The 19,880-nt window shown below is 36.6% G+C and overlaps 3 protein-coding genes across 4 annotated transcripts; 1 reads left to right on the top strand and 2 right to left on the bottom strand.

The window, feature by feature from the left end:
- Positions 1 to 574: 574 nt before the first annotated feature.
- On the bottom strand, positions 575 to 5,112 carry LOC113697411 (uncharacterized). Of its 2 annotated transcripts, XR_003449867.2 has the most exons (5): positions 3,993 to 5,112; positions 2,749 to 3,200; positions 1,793 to 2,057; positions 1,434 to 1,687; positions 575 to 1,118 (listed from the first exon to the last, which is right to left on the bottom strand). XR_003449867.2 is itself a non-coding variant. In XM_027217015.2 (4 exons), exons 1-4 carry the CDS (start codon positions 4,528 to 4,530, stop codon positions 1,563 to 1,565), a joined length of 1,380 nt encoding a protein of 459 aa, XP_027072816.2. In that variant the 5' UTR covers positions 4,531 to 5,110; the 3' UTR covers positions 1,169 to 1,562. The 2 variants fall into 2 exon arrangements, 1 of the variants encoding a protein (XP_027072816.2); XM_027217015.2 differs by lacking the exon at positions 575 to 1,118 and having other exon boundaries at positions 1,169 to 1,687; positions 3,993 to 5,110.
- Positions 5,113 to 7,113: 2,001 nt separating this feature from the next.
- On the bottom strand, positions 7,114 to 9,730 carry LOC140008270 (lipid phosphate phosphatase gamma-like). Its single transcript, XM_072052110.1, has 2 exons — positions 8,877 to 9,730; positions 7,114 to 7,280 (listed from the first exon to the last, which is right to left on the bottom strand). Exon 1 carries the CDS (start codon positions 9,577 to 9,579, stop codon positions 8,896 to 8,898), a length of 684 nt encoding a protein of 227 aa, XP_071908211.1. The 5' UTR covers positions 9,580 to 9,730; the 3' UTR covers positions 7,114 to 7,280; positions 8,877 to 8,895.
- Positions 9,731 to 12,925: 3,195 nt separating this feature from the next.
- Positions 12,926 to 19,567, top strand: LOC113695540 (importin subunit alpha-9). The gene is made up of 11 exons (XM_027214666.2): positions 12,926 to 13,789; positions 14,009 to 14,249; positions 14,879 to 15,032; positions 15,293 to 15,395; positions 16,336 to 16,520; positions 16,663 to 16,742; positions 17,430 to 17,580; positions 18,206 to 18,287; positions 18,374 to 18,432; positions 18,497 to 18,802; positions 19,088 to 19,567. The coding sequence occupies exons 1-11, from the start codon at positions 13,744 to 13,746 to the stop codon at positions 19,253 to 19,255; spliced, it is 1,575 nt and encodes a 524-aa protein (XP_027070467.2). The 5' UTR covers positions 12,926 to 13,743; the 3' UTR covers positions 19,256 to 19,567.
- Positions 19,568 to 19,880: the final 313 nt, after the last annotated feature.

Here is a 19,880-nt window from a genome sequence, read left to right as displayed (position 1 = left end):
GCTCATATCTTTTTCAGTTAGCCCTTGGTTATTTTCATTTTTAATTTTGGTTCAAACCCAGTATTACTTGGAATGGTGTTAAAGGGGTTTTTTTTCCCCTTTCATAAACATTCTTCTATTCAAAGGGTTAGAATATTATATTGTATTTTGGTGAATTTACAAGCCCTTTTAACTAATGCAAGCAAGGCTCGCAAGCGCGTCTACCGTCTCGGTAACTGGTGCATCTTCCGCCTCGCATTCCTATTACTAGTTGACGATCTTGTTGCGTCATGCTTGACCAATAATTTTTTTTTTCTTTCTTTTGACACAGTGCTTGTTGACCGGTAGTTGTTCCATGGAATTCAGACTTGCTTCAATATTCTATAGGTTTTGGCGTCCCAGCCATAGGGTAATTTTATACTCCCTCCGTTCGTTTGAAAGTATCATACCTTCTATTTTGATATGTCCCAAAATATTTATCATATTAAAACAATCAAAACACATTTTAATTTTTCTTTTCAATATAGGCATTCTTTCTAACTAATCGTATGCATGTTACCATTCAAATTTAAAATTTAAATTTGACGAAGTAAAATTCAAAAAAAAAGTATAAATATCACAATCAAATCACCATTCTTAAAAAGTTGAATTCCAGAGATATGACTAAATAATTGAAATAGAGGATGTATGGTACTGCATTTACCCCTTATGAAATAATTAGAAATAAAATGTTGCAGCTTTCTCTTATCATGGAGCAGGAGAGTCAGAGCTAGAGAGTAGAGAATAGGCGGTGGTTTAAGGAGGAAAAGTTCCAGTTTCCAACAGCCAAACATGGCTCCATAGGACCGGTCATTTTCCCATTCTGCCTCTCTTGGCTGCACATTGGCACAAGCAACGCCATTTGTAATCAAGCAACCACCAAGATTTACATGTGCAGGCCACAGGTGCAAGTGACTACCCCAAAAACAGCCCGTTTCATGATTCAGCATGCACATGCAATACAAATTTGAGCTTTGAAGTACTGGTGTCTTGAGTGGAGAAAAAACACAGACAAGACAGGAGGCAAGAACACAAAAAAAGGTCAACCTAGGTTTCAAGAATCCTTTCTTGCCATGAATAAAGAGCTTGACCCAGATGGCCTGCAAAAGGGTCGCAAATGTCAATCAAGAATCATCCGCCTCAATAAGAGTTAAAAAACAACCCAACAACACTAGAAAAACATTTTATTAAGTAGTATGTTACAATCTGAGGTTAGATGTTAATAGTAGCATATGCTTATAGTGAAAAGTGAACCACCATGGTCCATGCAAGAAAGGATACTGCACAATTTGATAAACTAACTATTTCAGTATAAAAAATTCGGCCATCCCCCATTTTCCAAATAATTTCATTCCTGGGATTGGGGGATTGCACATGTGAGGTGGATTTTCTGCATTAAAACGGTTGATGTGTACCAGGAACCCAAATATTTAATGCCATGGCCGACACAGATCTCAAAACTCTCGACGATCGGATGATCATGATGGTTCACTTGCTCCCTCCCCTGAAGAAGATATTTCATCTGGCGAAACTATCATATCATACTACTCGAAGTCCATGGCTCTTTTCATGCCCACGATTGATTTTGCTGACGACTCCGGTCCGGGTTTCATCTCTTGGTCCCCCTGTCTCGTTTTGTCATCTTTCGTTTGGACCTCAGTCCCTTCATCTGGCAAAGCGGGGAGTTAAAAATGAACGGAACGGAGTAACTTGTACAAAGTAAATGGCACAAGCTCAATAAACACAGTCGCAATACTTATAGTGATGTTCTTGCCTGAGGCACTTCCCAGAGAAAAATCAGTAAGGCGTCTCACGCAATCCTTGAGTGCTTGCAGCTCTGCTTCTTTCTCATAAAGCTTGGAATGTGTTTGGTGCAGTTCGGACTCTAGCTGCACAATTTGGCTTTCCTGCTGTTCAATGAGCAAATGACTTAATTTCTGGTCCAGCTCTGATGGTGAAATTCCATCGAACTCTGGAGAAGCTCTGATCTGGTGAATCTTGTCATCTGCTCGGTGAAGTTCTCTGGCCAAAACATGAGCCTGTGCACATGTAGTATTCCCGGTCAAACAGCATAAAAATCTTAAAATATCAGCAGAGTTTTGCAGGATAGCGAGATTTGCTGGATAATGACTGATTAAACAGAAAAAGAAAAACCAAGAGCATAAGAGGAACAAACATCTTATGCTATCACTGTTTTGGCACAACTTATGGTGCATTAGATTTTGCCGAGCGAATAAGGCTACTTCAGTATAAAAGCAAGGTTACTTCATCCTAGCCCAACTGAAACAACCTCTCTGCTTGATGTAATCCTGCTTGCACAGATGAAGTGAATGTCAAGAAAGCCACCCCTGCTAACCTAACCACAGCTGGCTTTCATTTTTGACAGAAAGCTTTGAAATGGCAAGGAAAACCTGTACGGGACATTAGTAAAATGCGAAGAGTGCAAAACCCAATACCGAAGCAGGTTTGGAATCATTTTGAGTGACAGATACACATATGAAACAGATCCTGAACAGAACTCAGTGGAATCATTCAATTGTTAAACCTAGGGATCATGAAGAGCATGGGAATAAGTGGTCAAATATACCAAAGCTTGAAAGGGAGAACAAGATGGTCCTTGACGATGGCTTTGGTGATTATATTAAGGGGCAATGGATGGAGTAGACTCTGAACAAATGCAACAGTCATATCTACACAAAATGGTATAGAAATATAGAAGAAGCAAACTACCTCAGATGTATCAGCTCTTTCATTCAATCTGGAACCTTCCGTGAAACACCAAGGAAGTTTTTGCAATTCCGACTCAAACTCGGCTTCCAGATGATCCATTTCTGACAAGTCAGGTGGCTGTTCTTCTGTAAGAACACTACTAGAACATTCACCTTCCTCAGCCACAAGAGAATCAATTACTTTACCAGCATCAGCCTTCTCAGAACATGAGGTCGTAGCAGTTGCATAAGCAAGCATTCCCCTACAGTTAATTTGATTTGTTTCAACTTCTGTTCTTAAATTTGAACTATACCGGTTGTGCAAGGTTTTTCTCCTGGAAAGCTCAGCCTTCAATTCTTTAACAAGTTTTGCAGTTTCATCCATGGAGTTATTCAACCTACTAAATTCAGCTTTCCCAGCCGACATCATATACATCATACCAATGCTTAAGCCCCAGTTGAAAAATGAGTTGCCTGAAAATCATAACACGGACACAGTAATAGCGGTTCCAGATATATAGATGAGACAAATAATTAAACACATTTTAGTAGATCCAGATGATAGTATAACTTCAACCAATGAACCAGATCATGTGCATGGAGTCACAAGATATAAAGTGCTTTCTGGTAAAAGCCTCATTTTCTTCTCTTCTTAACGTGATTACCTAGTACCAGCAATACCACAGGAAATAGATGTGATAATCAGTGGTTGAATTGCTTGAAGAGAACTACCAGATTATCACTTAGACAAGGCTGTCATTCTTCATGGCAAGTTTCTTAATTGAAAAATGCAGGTGCAGGATATTGAACATTTAACAGCAAGTTCTTGTTCTGCTATAGAAAGATGCAATTCAACTAAACCTGTGTCGTCATGCTTGAAATTACAAAACATCCTACTAGCAAGTTTCTTCCCTTGGGAAAAACAACAATTAGCTTCAGAACATGTTCATAAAATGATATTTAGAGAGCTAATATATTAACCGACAATCAGAGATGAGGATACGACTTATCAATTGCAGACAACGTCGTGCAACATTCAATTTTTAAACATGAAAGTAGAACAAATGTACCAAAGGAAAATGCAACATAAGAAATTACCTAACTGAAAAAAGACAATTTCTAGTAGCTCTTCTTATTTACTTTTGTGATAGCATAAAGAAAATACTAATGCAATTAGCATCAAGCCATGATGATGAAGTAGACATTTTTGGCTAATATATAAACGTAAAAACACACATAAAAAACAAGAAAGCACTCTAATCCAACCTTTTGAAGCACAAGATTCGCACTTTCCAGTAATATTTTTGCTAGTCCTCCTTTTCTTCAAACAAACAGAGAATCTTTTACCACTTCTCTTTTCCACCACCCACCCTTGTTTCCCACAACCCACAACCTCACATTTCTTCCCCTCTTTTCCCTTAGCATTTCTCCCGAGACCCTCAGCATTTTCCTTCACCCTTCTGGACCCACACCCCAATTTTTTCCTCAAATTTGTGGACCCCATCACAGAGCAAGAAGGCCCAGGAGTACTTGAAAACCTGAAGATTGATCCATCAGCCAACACTTCACATTGTGCATCATCATTGTAGTCATCTTGGAGACCATCATTGCTAGAAAAAATTGAATCTTGAGGCAGTAGTAACGACTCGTTGAAGCTTTCTTGGTCGTTGAGAACATGATTTTTTTGGTGATCTGGTTTGAAATCAATACTGGGTTCAGCGACACTGGTGTTTATAATAAGTTTCTTGGCTAGGATCCCAGATCCTGCTGCTGCTGCTGCTGCTGCTAGAAAAACTTGCCACATTTTGGACCCGGCAAACCTGACCGCCCTAGTAGTATATGGATTTGAATATGGAAGGAGAAAGACGAAGGGATCAAGGGAAATAGCTAATTGCTGTGCTGCGAATTGAAGAGAGTGACCGAAAAACTGAGCCCATAACTCACAGACAGCGACACGCTTAAGACGGAGAAGTAATATTTGAACTGTGTGCAAACAAACGGCCCAGATGTGAGGTTTAAACCCGAACACGTGACATTTGGGCGGTGGTGACGACGGTACATTTTGTCCCTTTCTTTCTTGCTCACAATTTCTCAACTGGAGCGGAGGGAAATTGTCAATTCCTATATGTGAGGTGACAATTTGCCTTTTCCAGTTGGAAATTAATCTTTCTTAAACCTCAATTTGCAGTCGAGTAATCTGTGAATTAGCAGAATGAATGAATTGCGACTGTCGAAAATCAGAATATCGATCAATTATCATACGCGCAACTATATCAATCATACCCTTTTTTTTTTTCTAGGGACACTATTGCTTGATCAACCCCGAAACTGGTTGGACCGTGAATCAAATGTTGATCCAACTCGTAAAATTTCGATCAGCCATCATGTGATTCGTATCCAAATCCTATTCAAATATCCATATCATGCGGATCGGATCAATCAAATATTTGATATGTATTTGGTTTTTAAATTTTTTTAAAATATATATAAGTTTCAAAAACAAAATGAGATTTAAATGTATTAAAGTTTCAGAAATATCATCATGTAAGTAATTTGTGTACTTACATATGCGTTTTTTCATTCATAGAAAAAGAGTTTTCAGTTGAAAATAATCTTTTTTTTTGTCGCAATAGAAAGCAACTTTTGTATTTTTTTTTTCCCCATATTTTGATTCAGACGAATAAGATTCAGTATCTCATCTATAATTTTTTATCCACAAAATATATGACAATATATTTTAAAACAAACTTAACACCATACGCCAAAAAAGTCTATTTCGAAGGAGGACACAGATTAAAAAATAACAAGAAGCAAGAAATAAACTATTATGAATTAATGGATTTAATATATTAATATTTTTAAAAAGAATATCATGCAAACCGGATCGAATATCCGCGGTCACAAAATATGATATCCAAATCTGATTTGGATAACTTATTGATCCAAATGTGATCCGATCTGCGTATGAGTAAGTATTACCTGATGGAATGAATATCCACTAATTCGGATCTAATCCAAATAGGATCATCAAGTTTTTCAGATCGCCAGGGTCAAGATTAGGGATGGCAACGGGGCGGGGTTGGGGCGGGGGACCCCTCCCCCGTCCCTCGCCCCGTTGCCTATTAGTTCCCCCCGTTTCCCGCTCCGTCCCCCGCCTCCCGCTTTTCCCGCCCCGTCTCGCGGGGTTAATAAAATTTTATTATAATTAAATTTTAATAAATAATTAAGTACTAAAATATCAACACATCACCAAATTATTATTCATTGTAATTTTACAATTGAAACTCATAAAAACAATCAAACAAAAGTTATTTGAATACAATCCAATATGATGAAATAAATATAACTAAAATAGTCAAGTTTTCACTTTTAGTACAAATGCAATCACTAATTCATTATTGTGTTTGTGGTTTTTTTTTGAGAAAAAAGTGTTATTCTATTAAGTATAATTAGAAATTTAGTATAAATGTATTAGTAAATTTAGTATAACTAATTAATAAATTTTATTAGTAGACATGTATAATTATTCATATAATTGATAATATCAATTATATTACATAAACTACTATACATTATATAATACATCTAACTAATAATATCATTATCATAAGTTTATAACTAATTAACTTACATATTATATATAATTATATATATATATATATATTTTTTGCGGGTGGCAGGGCGGGGGATGGGGCGGGGGTATACTCTCCCGTCCCCCGCCCCGTTTCTAAGCGGGGGGAAAAAATTCCCCCCCGCCCCCATTGCCATCCCTAGTTAAGATGCACAACCCTATTGTAAACATTGAACATATTATTATTGTTTATTATTATTTACATTTGCTGATAGTAGGTATAAGCATTTAGAGCAGGCCCGTGCTACGAACCTCAAGGAGCATCTGTTGCATCCGGCCACACTCTCCGCATGCTTATTGAAAATTGACACTCTTTCTTCTTCTACTCTCTAAAGTGAGCCAAACACCTAATCTAATCACATGCTACTATAGAACATCTTCAAATTTGAGAGTTTTTGTGAGCTTAGGCCAAACACCTAATCTAATCCCTGCATAAAATGTTCATCGCTTGATTCTTAAAGAAGGCTTTGCCAGACCAAATGTCTAATGATTCAGGATGATACAGACACCATACTGCCAAGGCAGTACGGTACAAACTTTTTGTATCTCTTGTGGGGATAGGAATTCATAATGAGAAACTAAACTTGCATTCAAAAAATATCAGCCAAAAAGATGTAGTAATTATGCTGATGAACTGCAATAAGTTGCCCATACTTTTAACTGGCGGAAGGAAAAGAAAATCTAGCTAAGAATTAGTCATTCAGGTCACCTGCAGCAAGCCTTTTACAGTACATATTATCTGAAATTACTCTAATATTTTCCCTAAAAGTATTAAATGGGACATTGTCCAGCTCTGCTTAAATCGCGAGCCCCCAAATAGTAGCCTTAAGCACAAAATAACAGCAAAGAATTAGCTACTGTGCTGTGTCACATTGTCCAGCAAAAGTAAAATCCTCCTATATCAAAAGCATGAAGCACTTCACCTGGCAAAGAAAACAAAGATACCACCAAGATCAAAACGTTTCACCAATACATCCAAAGCATATCTAAAACTTGATTGTAGTTCACCAGCATAAACATGACATAAATGGCTCCATCTTTCAAACAATTTGTAAATGAAATTAGAGCTATCAGTTCTATGCCATGATAAAAAACTGACCAAACGGACTTCTGAAGTCAAAGTAAGCCTCAAAGACCATGTCCTCGTAAAGGCAAGAATCAGACACGTAAATGGTTACACAAGAATAGGCATATTCTTAGCCAACATAAGTAAAGAAGAAATGTTTACATTTGGGAGCTTCTTTTTCCCTAGAAAGATGAAACAAAAGGGGCAAAATGAAAAACAATCACTTTACATCATCAGCTCAGCAGGTCCTTAGAACAACTTTTCACTTTCTTGGGTGGTTTTTTTTTTTTTTTTTTTTGGGGGTGGGGGGGGGGGTTTGGGGGAGTGCAACAAGGTCCAGGGATAAGTGCAAAGATAACACAACAAACATAAGTCAAAGTCATACAAATTATCCCTGGAAATTGTAGCAATTTGGCAGGTATGATGGTGCTTCACTATGATCATTCTCTGTTACAAGTGATGCAAATATGAGATGACTGATAAATACACAGCACATCAGCTGAAAGAATTTAGAGCTCGTCACAAATGAAAAAGATACAAGGATATTTCACACCATTATGCTACTTAACTTCTAATTAAAAGTTTCAATTTACGTGGATGTCTTACTGGCTCAACTTGAAATCAAAGAGACTTGTGAGTAGAGATACACATAAATTGCATGACTTTAGACTTAAGACCAACCAGGAGAATAAATTGGGTATTCCATCACAGGATTTAATACTTGCACCAAATAAGTAAAACAGCTCAGCATCTGAGTAGGTAAAACATTTCATTCTCCTCTGCAAATATCCAACTGTCAAAGACCTGATTAATTTTCATTAAGCTCATCAAATCATCTATGTCCAAGTATCAAGCTACCCAGAATTTAGATGCATCCAAGTGACTTTATACTGAAAAAAAAAACATCAGAAGAAAGCTTGCAACCTATTTATCAATACCTGGGAAAAGAGGAAGTTCTCCATCTGATGCTCATAACTACATCACACATAATTTCACTTTCTTAACCCTACAATCCAGATATACATACCTATGTATAAAGATCTAAGAATATGGACTTCTACTACTCAATATTCAATAAAAACCTCAATCCGTCCACAACTCTTCAACCATAACACCATTATTGTCAGAATCTCTACTATATGCCCAGTTTTCAACATGGCTCTGATAATCAAATACTTCAACCTCAATGTAACTTAAAACAAGACAATTTGATTACAATGGTTGATGATGGTTATAACTGTACGCCCTCCATATTCACAATAAGAAAACCACACTGAAACGAATCTGTGCAGATTTTTTGCATATAAAAGATCTAATGTAACGCCACAGAACAGAAGTCAGAAGGTTCAATATGAATGTATCAACTTTCCCAAACACATCCAACCAAAGGAACTCGGCATGAGCCATAATTCAAACAAAATTTCAACAGCTACATATCAAACCAGCGACTTACCCAATTGGTCAGTCAATGATCAATCAGCTCGCTTATAAGAAACATGCTTTCTGGCGGCCCTGGCATTCTCGTACTCAAATTTCAACACATTGGGTATATGCGAAGTATCTTTAACATAAAAGAACCTCCCAAAAGCACTCTCCTCAATAACCGGAAAGAAACTTCGGAGGCCAGAATTGACCACCCAAAACCACAGCCCACCAAGGAAAGTTCCCAAAGCAGCCCCAGCTAAGACCTGGGCAACAGTATGGTACCCCAAATACACCCTCGAATACATGGTCAAGATCGCCGAAGGCCAAACCAGGAGAAGCACAACCGACATTTGGTTTCTAGCCAAGATCCCAATTCTCTTACATGTCAACAAAGTAAGATAGAGTGCAAAAAAGAACATGTATTGAGAGTGGCTAGAGGGCCAGCCATGAGAATCACATATCTCAAGGAGAGCACAAGTTTCGGGGCGGGCTTGCTGGACGGATGTCTTGATGACCTCGTTAACGAATTGGGAAATCAGAAGGCCAAAAGCGAAGAACATCACTTGCAGCTCCCGGCGAAAGATGAAGTGAGAGACAAAGCCACCTAAGCTGATAAAGACTGGGATTAATGAAACCCATGCCAGAAAATGGCCTAATTGATCGCCCTTTTGGTATCTAACATGGGTTAGTGTCACTGCTTTCAGGGTCGGCTGAGGGTGTAGTTCGGACATGATGTATTTAGAGTAGAACTGATTGAAATTTTACTAATCAAAATTTGATTGACCAAAGTCAGATCTAGGAAGTGAGAAGCGAAGAGTAAGGAGCGCAGTATGTACCACAGGAAAGTTTATGAGGGCGCTCAATGAACAATTGTGATAAAAATGAGAGACAGATGCAAAGTAGAAATTGGAAGAGAAAGGTCTGGGCGGGGAAGAGCGGAGCGGCACGGAGCTAATAACACCGTAACACGTAGGTAGTTGGGTTGCTAATTCGTCTCCGTTTTTGGTTGGACGGAAATAGGAGTAGTTCTCATTGGAAAAATTTCACTCATTGTCCCTCACATATTATTTATATATGAAAATTTAATCCTTCAAAATCAAAATAAGCTATTTTAGTTCTTAACAAATATGCAACACTCGCTTTTGGATCATTGTCAACTTTTTGATTAAATTTTAGCCAGATTTTATCGCATCCTATCACCTTTCCTGTTAAGTTTTGTACATTTTTCGGCCTAACTCGCCAGAAAGTTATTTACACAAATTTTAAAACTTAATTTTAACATTAATCAAATTCCCAGATCATTTCAAACATGTCCCAAACTTCAAGTCAAATAAAAGTCATCACATAAACACAAATCAATGGATCAAATGAGAAAATCCGAAACTCTGATGTTCTACTCTATTTTCCCCACAAGACTTAAACAAAATTGCAATTAAATTACATCTAATGATTTCTAAGATTTTAAAGATTAAGACCCTTGAGAATTTTGAATCCAATAATCCGCAAAACAAGGGACCAAATTTTTGGCCAAAATTTCACAAGAAAATTGACTAGAAACAAAAAAAAAAAACGAGTAGTTTTTACTTGTTAGTCACTAGAATGTCGTTCATGGAAGCAAGTGGTATCTCTCTCTCCTCTTCTCCTTTTTTTTTTTTTTTTTGTGGGGGGGGGGGGGGGGGGGGGGGGGGGGGGGGGGGGGTGGTGTGCAGAGAATCCACAACAGTGAAATAAGGGACCAAAATTTCACAAGAAAATTGACTAGAAACAAAAAAATGCCTCTTTTTATTCTGAAGAATTAAAATTTTACATCAATGATATGTGAAAAATGATTGGCACTATTTTTTCCCTTTTTTGGGAAAAATCATTCAAAACTTTCCTCATATTTTTTCAAATGAATTTTTCATCTTACATTTTTTAAATTGTAACTTTACGTCCCTTTCAAAATCAAGTATGTAAATTTTGATTCCCCCTGTTTGGCACTTGAGTTTTTTGTTAAGTTTGCCTACTACAAGTTTTTTAAAAACTTTAATTACAGTAATTTCAAAAAAAATTCAAAATTTTAAACTATACACTTTAAAATATTTAAAAATTTACACGCTTCAAAAATTTTTTTAAAAACTTTTACAATAAGTTACAGTAAAGTTTTAGACAAACACTCAAAAAACTCACTTGCCAAACTAGCTCTAAGTTTTCGATCGCTTTTTACATTGAATTCATTTCGTGACCTACATATGATTACTTTTTAAGAACAAAAAAGTTAGATTTTATTTATAGTTAAACAAATGATCCATCCATATTCATTTTTTGTCCGTATGATCTGACCTATTTCCTCAAATTTCTTCTCCAAGGCCCTCGCCCTTCAACTATTTCTTCACAGAGGCGATAAATAATCTAACTTCTAGTGTAGAATTGCAAGGACAAAGGAGATTCCCCATTTTATCCACCAAATCAAATACGTTTTGATCTCCCAATACCAAGGGCAATAACCATCTCTAAAATAATTAGTTACCACACGTCTTGTGGGATGGAAGATCGAGTGTTCAAATCTTGTTTTTCATCAAAGTTGAAACTTAATATGGTTTCTCCTATATCCATATGGTTGCATAATGATCTGATAGTGCGTAATGGTCCCATCAAGGTTGCCACTTAATGCATTCGTATGGTCCGATGATGATTTAATTCCCATCAAATTTTCATTATCTTACTGGGTCACTCCTCTAAAATAGATTATAATAGGAATACGAATAGGTGTATATGATAACAATAAAAAAAATATATCAAGGGTACGTAATTGCCACTTAATGCACCCCATTAATTTTTTGTGACCCTGTTGGATCACCCCCCTAAAATAGATTAAAATAGGAGTAGGTGCAGGTGTAGATGATAACAATTGACAAAAAAAAAAGATACCAAGGGTATGTAATTGCCACTTAATGCACTCATATATTCCGATGGTGGTTCAGTCCCTATTAATTTTTCGTAACGTTGTTGTGTCACAATCCTAAAACAGGTTAGAATAAAAGTAGAAATAGTTGTATATGATGATAAATTTTTTTTTTAAAGATACCAAGGGCGGTAAACCCGTTACATAACAAGCCCCTCTTATCTAGTATTTGAATATGAACTCTGTTCCTAATCCAAGCCATCATTTGATTAAAAGTCTTGACAGCTTCGGCATGTTCCGTATTTAGGGTGCATTTGATAAAATTAAAATATGAAATATGAATCTATTAAATTATTAAAAATTTTAAATATTAAATATAATATACTTGAGTGCATATCACATTCAGTGATAATAACTAAATAACTTATCACTTAATTTTGGTAGCAAGTTTTGTCTAGAAAATTCAGTGCCACTTAATTAATTCAAATGTTTAATTTTTCGTTATCAAATGGTTTGAATATGTTAATATCTGTTTTGATTAAATTTAAGTGTTGAATTGGGTTATCAAACAGCGCCTTATACTACGTTAAGATTAATAAAATTTTTCAGTTTATCCACACATAAATAAAAGTACCAACAATACTATTCCAATTACAATTTTTTTTTATTAAAAAACAAATTTGCCAACAATTCACAAACGCCTTTAGTTTAGATACATCCTAAGTTTCTAACGAAGGTAAAATTAGATGTACACAAAACTCTCTATATTTCTTATTGATCTATCCAATGGCGCCCATTAGATACATATTAAAATGTATTTCAAATGTTAAAATTTTGATAATGTAAGATTAATTAAAAAAAAATCTATAAATGCAATGAGATTAATAATTGTTAGCATGAATATATAAATAGTAGATTAAATAAAATTTAGATAAATATATTAACGAATGACAATTGAATACTCGTTAAAAAAAAATCCTTCTTTTATATATAGTTGAGAATGACATGCCTGTGACTTCAAATATCACTTTAAATCTATTATCGTCCGAACACAACAAGTAGGGAACAAAAAATACAATCCATTATCGAGTTGGCGCCTTTGGGCCCAAAACCAAAGGCTAAAAACGGAAATGTATCGTTGACCCAAATAAAGAGTGAGTTGAACGGTGATACGTTAGTTATCACAAGGTGATTAATTGTTTTATCCTTTCGGCTGTGCAAAAACCTTTCTGGCTGATTCATTGTTTTATCATTTTAGCTGTGCAAAAACCTTTTTGTCTGAATTATCATTATGGTGATCAATTATTTTATCGTTTTGGCTCTTTTAAAATTGTGCAAAAAGAGCGAGTTGATTGCTGATACATGATTATTTACTGCGGCACGGATATCCCAGTTCAAACAATGTCTAAATTCAAAGCTTAGACTGGAGTTGGGATTTGGAGAGAAAAGAAGGGAAATTTAAAGTTTTCCATGTTTGGAAGTTTTAAGTGAAAAGAAAAGACAGCAAAGTGAAGGAAAAATGGAGGGATAGATTAATTAGAAAAACTTTCGTTCAAAAAATATGAAAAAATGAAAAAAAAAATTCCCTTAACTTTTATAAACGTTCTCAAATTTCGTGGGTGGCATAGCTATCCAGATTAATGCAGTCAATTATGTCTCTCCTAAAAGTTAGTTAGCTACTCTCATTTTGTTTTAGGATTCTTCTCCTCCGTGGATCATCTATGGCAAGAGGGATGGGAGGATTTGAAAAAAAGAGATAAAAAAAATACTCGTCACAAGGGAAGCGCGCACAGGAGCAGGAGCAGGAGCAGGAGGATCCGATTGCGATTTGGCTACATACTTGCTGTTTTAGGAGTACTATTTCGAAATTCCTGTTCACCTTTAAATTGGCGACTGAAAAGTTAAAAGCCCCACTTCTTCCAGTTCCCCCTCACTCCCCTGAAAGCTCCCCCCTCAAGAAGGGCTTTCTTTTTTGTTACTTTAACTTTCCAAAGTACAAAACAAAGCCAAAATGGCGGATGAAATTACTCCCAGAAGAGACCCCATCAAGTCCTCAGGCAAGGCTTCTCCACCCCTCCTTATCCAAAAGAAAAAGCTAAAATCAGCTGACGTTTCTTGGATTCTTGAAAATGTTCTTTCTTATTCGATTCCGTCTTTCTTTCTTTCTTTTTCCCCCCCTTAAAAAGCTGCGGCGAAAGAGTTTGTTGTTTTGTTGTTTTTTTTTTTTTTGTAACCATGTTCTTGATAAATCAATGATAATGGAAGTGGTGCATCAGTTGGGAATGTTGCGGCGCAGAGGAGACGGCAGCATGCTATCACAGTGGCAAAAGAAAGGAGGGAAGCAGTGGTGCGGACGAAGCGCCTCTGCAGAGTTGGAGTTGGTGGTGGGGGTGATGATCAGCTTACTTATGATGATGATGGTGATGGCGGTGATATGATGATCGACGCGGAGCAATCCATTTTGGAGGCTCAAACTTGTTCTGCGGTCCAAGACTTAAAACTTGCTATGCTGTTTCAGTATGTTTAATTTCTCCCAAGTTTGCTATTTAGTAGATTGCCACATCAGTTTATTCTGTCTGCAGGGATATTTTGCCTAGTTTACTTGATTTTACTTTTCCAAAACTCGGTTTTTTTGGGTGTTTTGTGAGGATCTGCCTTCAAATAATTTGACTAGCTTAATATCCAAATGCTACACATGTCGATTGTCTGCTTTATTACGAGCATGTTGGACAAGCTTTTTCCTTTTAATATATGGTTAATTGTCAACACTTTTCAACAAGTTCATTGCATTAACAACTTAACTGATGGTTCATTCTGTGAGATTATGGGTAAGCAACAGGGTAAAGGGTTGTTTTTAGCTTGATTGGGATACATAAACAGGTAGTGTAGACGGAAAAAGTTACCTTTTTGCTAATAAATATTGTATGCAACTAGAATATTGCTCCTTATTTATTCAAACCAACAATAATTAAGCATTTTCTTGGGGGATTATCCCGCAGAGTTTGTATCAAATTAGATTCTTCAAGATTTTTCTTGTTCAAGCTTGCTAGTTTATGATGATCTTATTGGCAGTTGATGATTCAATCTGTTCAATGGTTGTGTTTTTTTGGATCACGTGCTTACAAAGATATTTGCATAACTATTAGGGGTAAAGGAGCGATGCAGAAAAGAGTGGCTGCTCTTCGTGAAGTAAGACGCTTGTTGTCTAGATCTGAATTTCCTCCAATTGAAGCTGCCATCAAGGCTGGAGCAATTCCTCTACTTGTTCAGTGTCTTTCATTTGGCTCTCCAGAAGAACAGGTCCAAATCCATCTGCTTTTTGAATTAATTTTCTCCTTCAAGGGTGCTAAATTTTCTTTCTTTCCAAATATGTCTTCTGATGACATCGAAGTGCATCAAAAGTTCCTTTTTTTTGGTGCGTGGAGAAGTTTTTGTCAACTTACATATGCTCATTTTTTGTTACACTACATTCAATAGAAACATCCTGAGAGGATTACCAGATGCCAATTCTTTCAGTCGTTAACATTTATGTATGTTGGACACCTTTTGCTGTTATGCAGTTGCTTGAGGCAGCTTGGTGTATGACAAACATTGCAGCCGGAAAACCCGAAGAAACTAAAGAATTGTTGCCTGCATTGCCATTGCTTATCGCTCACCTTGGAGGTTGGTGGTTGCAGTGTCTTTTTTAGTCACAATAGCTCCCTTCTTCCTTTCCTTAACCTCCAGCCCCAAAGCATGAAACTTTTGAATCTATCGATGTGTAGTTTTTTAGGTTTCACTATTGTTGAATGTACACTAATATGAGATGCCATGATCAAATAGACAACTCTTGAAGATGGGATATAGTTTTAAGAATTTCAAGCTGTTCTTTGGATTTCTTAATGTGCAAGGCATTGCGTTGCGAGTATTTAGTGCTGATACTATAATTAGATTACTTCTTTTTGTGCTTATAACAGGTTGATTTTTAGTCACCAATGAGGTTATATTTCAGTGAATTTATGATATCTGAATGAATGTCAGGGTGACCATCAATATTATCAATTCTGACCCTGCATATAGGATGAATTTGTACATAAACTGTTGAGCCCTTTTCATGAATTTTCATTATGAGCTGTGGCATGAAAAGTCATTTTTATCTTTTATTAATGCTACAATGAATATTTTGAAGTTTTTACTAAAATGATATGAGTTTCTAGTTTTAGATCTTATTGGTTGGTATGTTGTAGTATAAAATGGATTACCATGATTGTTTTTCCTTTTTTATTCTTTCCACGTAATAAGTTTTTCTTCTACTATTCAAAAAGTTGAAGGAGTGATGCATGGAGCTGACACATTACTTTGCTCAAACACAAACATGCAAAAAGTCATGTGTGCATGTGCACTTGCAATCAAGTTAAAGTTTTATTTTCTCTTTCTAATACAGATGTCTTTCCACTTTGCCTCTGCTTGCTTTTACAGTCTTCTGGACAATATTTTGCTTTGTTGTTTCTTTTGCTTCTCTTTTTTTTTTTTTCCAAAAAATGCCAAGATGCTATTTCCTTCAGACTGCCATTAGACCTTTTCATACTCCGGTCTTCAAGATTTTGAATGCATTTTTGCACAGAAAAGAGTTCCCTACCTGTAGCAGAGCAGTGTTCTTGGGCAGTGGGTAATGTTGCTGGTGAAGGAGAGGAACTAAGAAATATTCTGCTATCACAAGGAGCCCTTCCTTCTCTTGCAAGAATGATGCTGCGAAACAAGGGTTCAACTGTGAGAACAGCTGCTTGGGCATTGTCAAACCTGATAAAGGTTCTCACACCTTTTAACTTTTTAACTCATTCAAAAATATGTATTTGTTGCGCTTTTGGATTTCAGCATGCTGTGTGTCAGCATTCAATAGTATTGATGGTTATATGATTCTCTAATGCAATCTCAAAATCTATTAATATAGGGACCAGATCCTAAAGCTGCAACAGAATTAATAAGAGTGGATGGCGTACTAGAGGCAATTCTTCAGCATTTGAAGAAGGCGTAAGTTGTTCTAGAGTACAACTAAATTCTTTTTTGGTTTTTTTGATTAGCTTGGTTCAATCACGTTAATTAGGAATCTATATCGTCATCCTGTAATATCTAACTCAGGATGTTCTCATCATAATGAAAGAGGAGCAGTTGCTGTTGAATTTCTTTCCTTTGGCAAATAGACTATACTTTACTTTCCTTGTTGGTGCAAGATACTTGTACTCAGTTAATCTTCCTGTAACCATAGGAAATTCTGTACTTTCTGCATTCAGCTGATTAGTGAAAGCAAATAGCTTAGTCAGTAACATGAGCCAATATCTTTCCTTGTTAGGAGAAGATACCCTCATGTGATTGTCTTTGTAATTCTAGGTGCTATTTTAGCAGTTGTTGGTGAGAAGCTTGTTTCATGCAAATTCCTTGTTTAATGATTCAACACAAATTTTCTTATTACTTCATTAATATCTGGAAATCAGTGAGATACTTGACTTAATAGCTTTTAGTTCAATATGGGCTCCAAAGAAAGATGGCAAAAGATGATACCTAGTTTTCATGCTTGATGCCAATAAGGCATAACTTTTTGGTGGCCTTCCAAACAAGACATGGAGTCGACAGCGTCATAGTCTTTAATTTTTTTTTTTGTTTATCTTGGCACAAAAAATCTTGGTGTAATGCCTATGTTGATATGCTCATTATGAACAGCGATGAAGAGTTGGCAACAGAAGTTGCTTGGGTTGTTGTGTATCTCTCTGCACTTTCGCATGTTGCTACAAGTATGCTGGTGAAGAGTGATCTACTTCAGATACTTGTTGAAAGATTGGGAATGTCAAATAGCTTGCAACTTCTTATCCCAGTAAGATGAAGACCGCATTTGTTTTCTTTTTTGTTTTCGATTTTTGTTAGGGTTAGATTTTCTTATTGAAATGTGGCAGATAAGGTGGGAAGAATACATAGATCTTGTTTAGGTTTGGGTCAGTGTGCTTTCCTCATTGATAAGTTTCACTAGTCAATAGACTTTGATACAATTGTTCAAGTCCTTAGTATGTCATATATGCTATCAGAATACATGTGTCTGAACTGCTGAACGTTAGATTACTTTGTGTTTAACTCTACTAGTTCAGATATCTCATGCTATTGCGATATGAATTGTGCATGGTTTTGCGATTCTCTCGTTTTGCAATAGCATATCCATGAGTAAATGTATAGTTGCAAAAATACCGTAATTTTTGCCCTTCCACCCTCCACACATATAAAAGAAGCTAAATAGAAATAGAAAAATCTGTTATTGCGCAAGTGCAGGGGGGAAACTTTGCATCCATAGAGTTGAACGATATATATGCCGTAAATTCTTCTTTCTGAACGAAAACCTCTCTCATATTTCTTCTTTAGTTATCTACACTGCTTTATATCTTTATATTTCTCCTCTTGAGGTATTTTTGGTCCCAATACCTACTGCGAAGGAGTATGTCTTTGTGTAGGTTCTACGCAGTATAGGTAATCTTGTGGCTGGTGATGCCCATGTTGCAAGTACTGTACTTGTTATTGGACAAAGCATCACAGGTTAGTTCCCACTTTTTTGATGGAATTTCTTTTATTTGTTAGGAAAAGCATTTTCGATGAATTACTAATGCACAAGGCAATTGCAGATAGCATCCTGCCTGCTCTCATTAAATGTCTGGAAAGTGAGCACCGAGTCTTGAAGAAGGTATGCCTTTTGATTATTGCAACATGAATTTGGTCTCGTTCTGACAAGGAATGCCTCTATGCAGGAAGCAGCTTGGGTCTTATCTAACATAGCAGCGGGTTCTGTTGAGCACAAGAAATTGGTATATGCTAGTGAAGCAGTGCCATTGTTACTACGCCTTCTTGTGACAGCACCTTTTGACATAAGAAAAGAAGTGGCATATGTAATTGGAAATCTCTGCGTTGCCCCATCAGAGGGTTCTGGGAGGCCAAAGTTAATTGCAGATCACTTGGTTTTTCTTGTTAGCAAAGGATGTCTTCCTGGTTTCATTGATCTTGTCAGATCTGCTGACGTTGAAGCGGCAAAACTGGGGCTTCAGTTTATTGAGCTGGTAAGCATGTACTTTGACTCTTCATAATCTTGATCAACAGAGTGAGAGAATTTAGTCAGTTAATACATTGTCACAGCCACCACCAGTTGGACTGTATGTTACTTTACGTTGTTTGGCCTCTGTATTGGCATAAACTGAATTTGACTTTTTAGTGAGAATTTTCAAATATTGCATGCCTCGTGCAATTGTTTATGAGTTGCACGTCAAGGGGGTAGTGGCTGATAACTCCATGAAGTGGCTTCCAGCTTTCTTTTGTTTAAATCATTTTATTATTGTTCGTCACAGGTGCTGAGGGGGATGCCTAGTGGTAGTGGCCCAAAACTGGTTGAGAAAGCGGATGGTATTGATGCAATGGAAAGATTCCAATTTCATGAAAATGAAGAGCTGAGGTGCATGGCAACGAAATTAGTTGACAAGTACTTTGGGGTGGACTATGGTGTCGATGATGAGTAGGAGATAAGTCTCGTATCTGTTTCTGAGCTACCATGATCTCTTTTTTCCAACCCTATGTATGACTTAGAACAGTGTGATAGACTTGTCTCTTCCATCAGTGCAAGTTAATTCCAAGGTCGCTGATTGTAGAAACATATGGTTAGATTTCAGTGAATGCTAATGCAGGGTTGGTTGGTGTAAAAACAGGGTAAAGAAAGGTCCTTTTGACGCTGCTTGGAAACGCAATTCTGCTGTATCTTTGTTGGCTGCAGAAAGACGAGGACAGATTCGTTTTGACTTCTGAAGAATGAGATAATTTACAGTTTTGACGAAGGTCATCTGATTTTGATTTCAACCGAGAGAACAAACCTAATATATTTTGTTCTGTTGGGATTGTCGGATTGAGGCAGGAAAATGAGAAGATAGAATTAACGGTCAATTCTGGGATCCAACCATCCTTTGTATCTCCGGCATGAAGTAGAGCATTAGTCTGTCGGGAGTTGGGACGTTCCACTGGTATAATAATAATGGTTCAGCAGCTGATATAATAATATTTGTATGCATGAGTTGAAAATCAAAACCTATGGAAGGGAATTGAAAGTAATTATGGTTATAGTAATTATTTTAATTAATATTTCAAATAAAT

The sequence above is a fragment of the Coffea arabica genome, chromosome 6c, assembly GCF_036785885.1.
Source record: "Coffea arabica cultivar ET-39 chromosome 6c, Coffea Arabica ET-39 HiFi, whole genome shotgun sequence".
NCBI classification, from domain to species: Eukaryota; Viridiplantae; Streptophyta; class Magnoliopsida; order Gentianales; family Rubiaceae; genus Coffea; species Coffea arabica.
The sequence above is the reverse complement of the archived record's forward strand: the minus strand, read 5'-3'. Positions and strand labels throughout refer to the sequence as shown.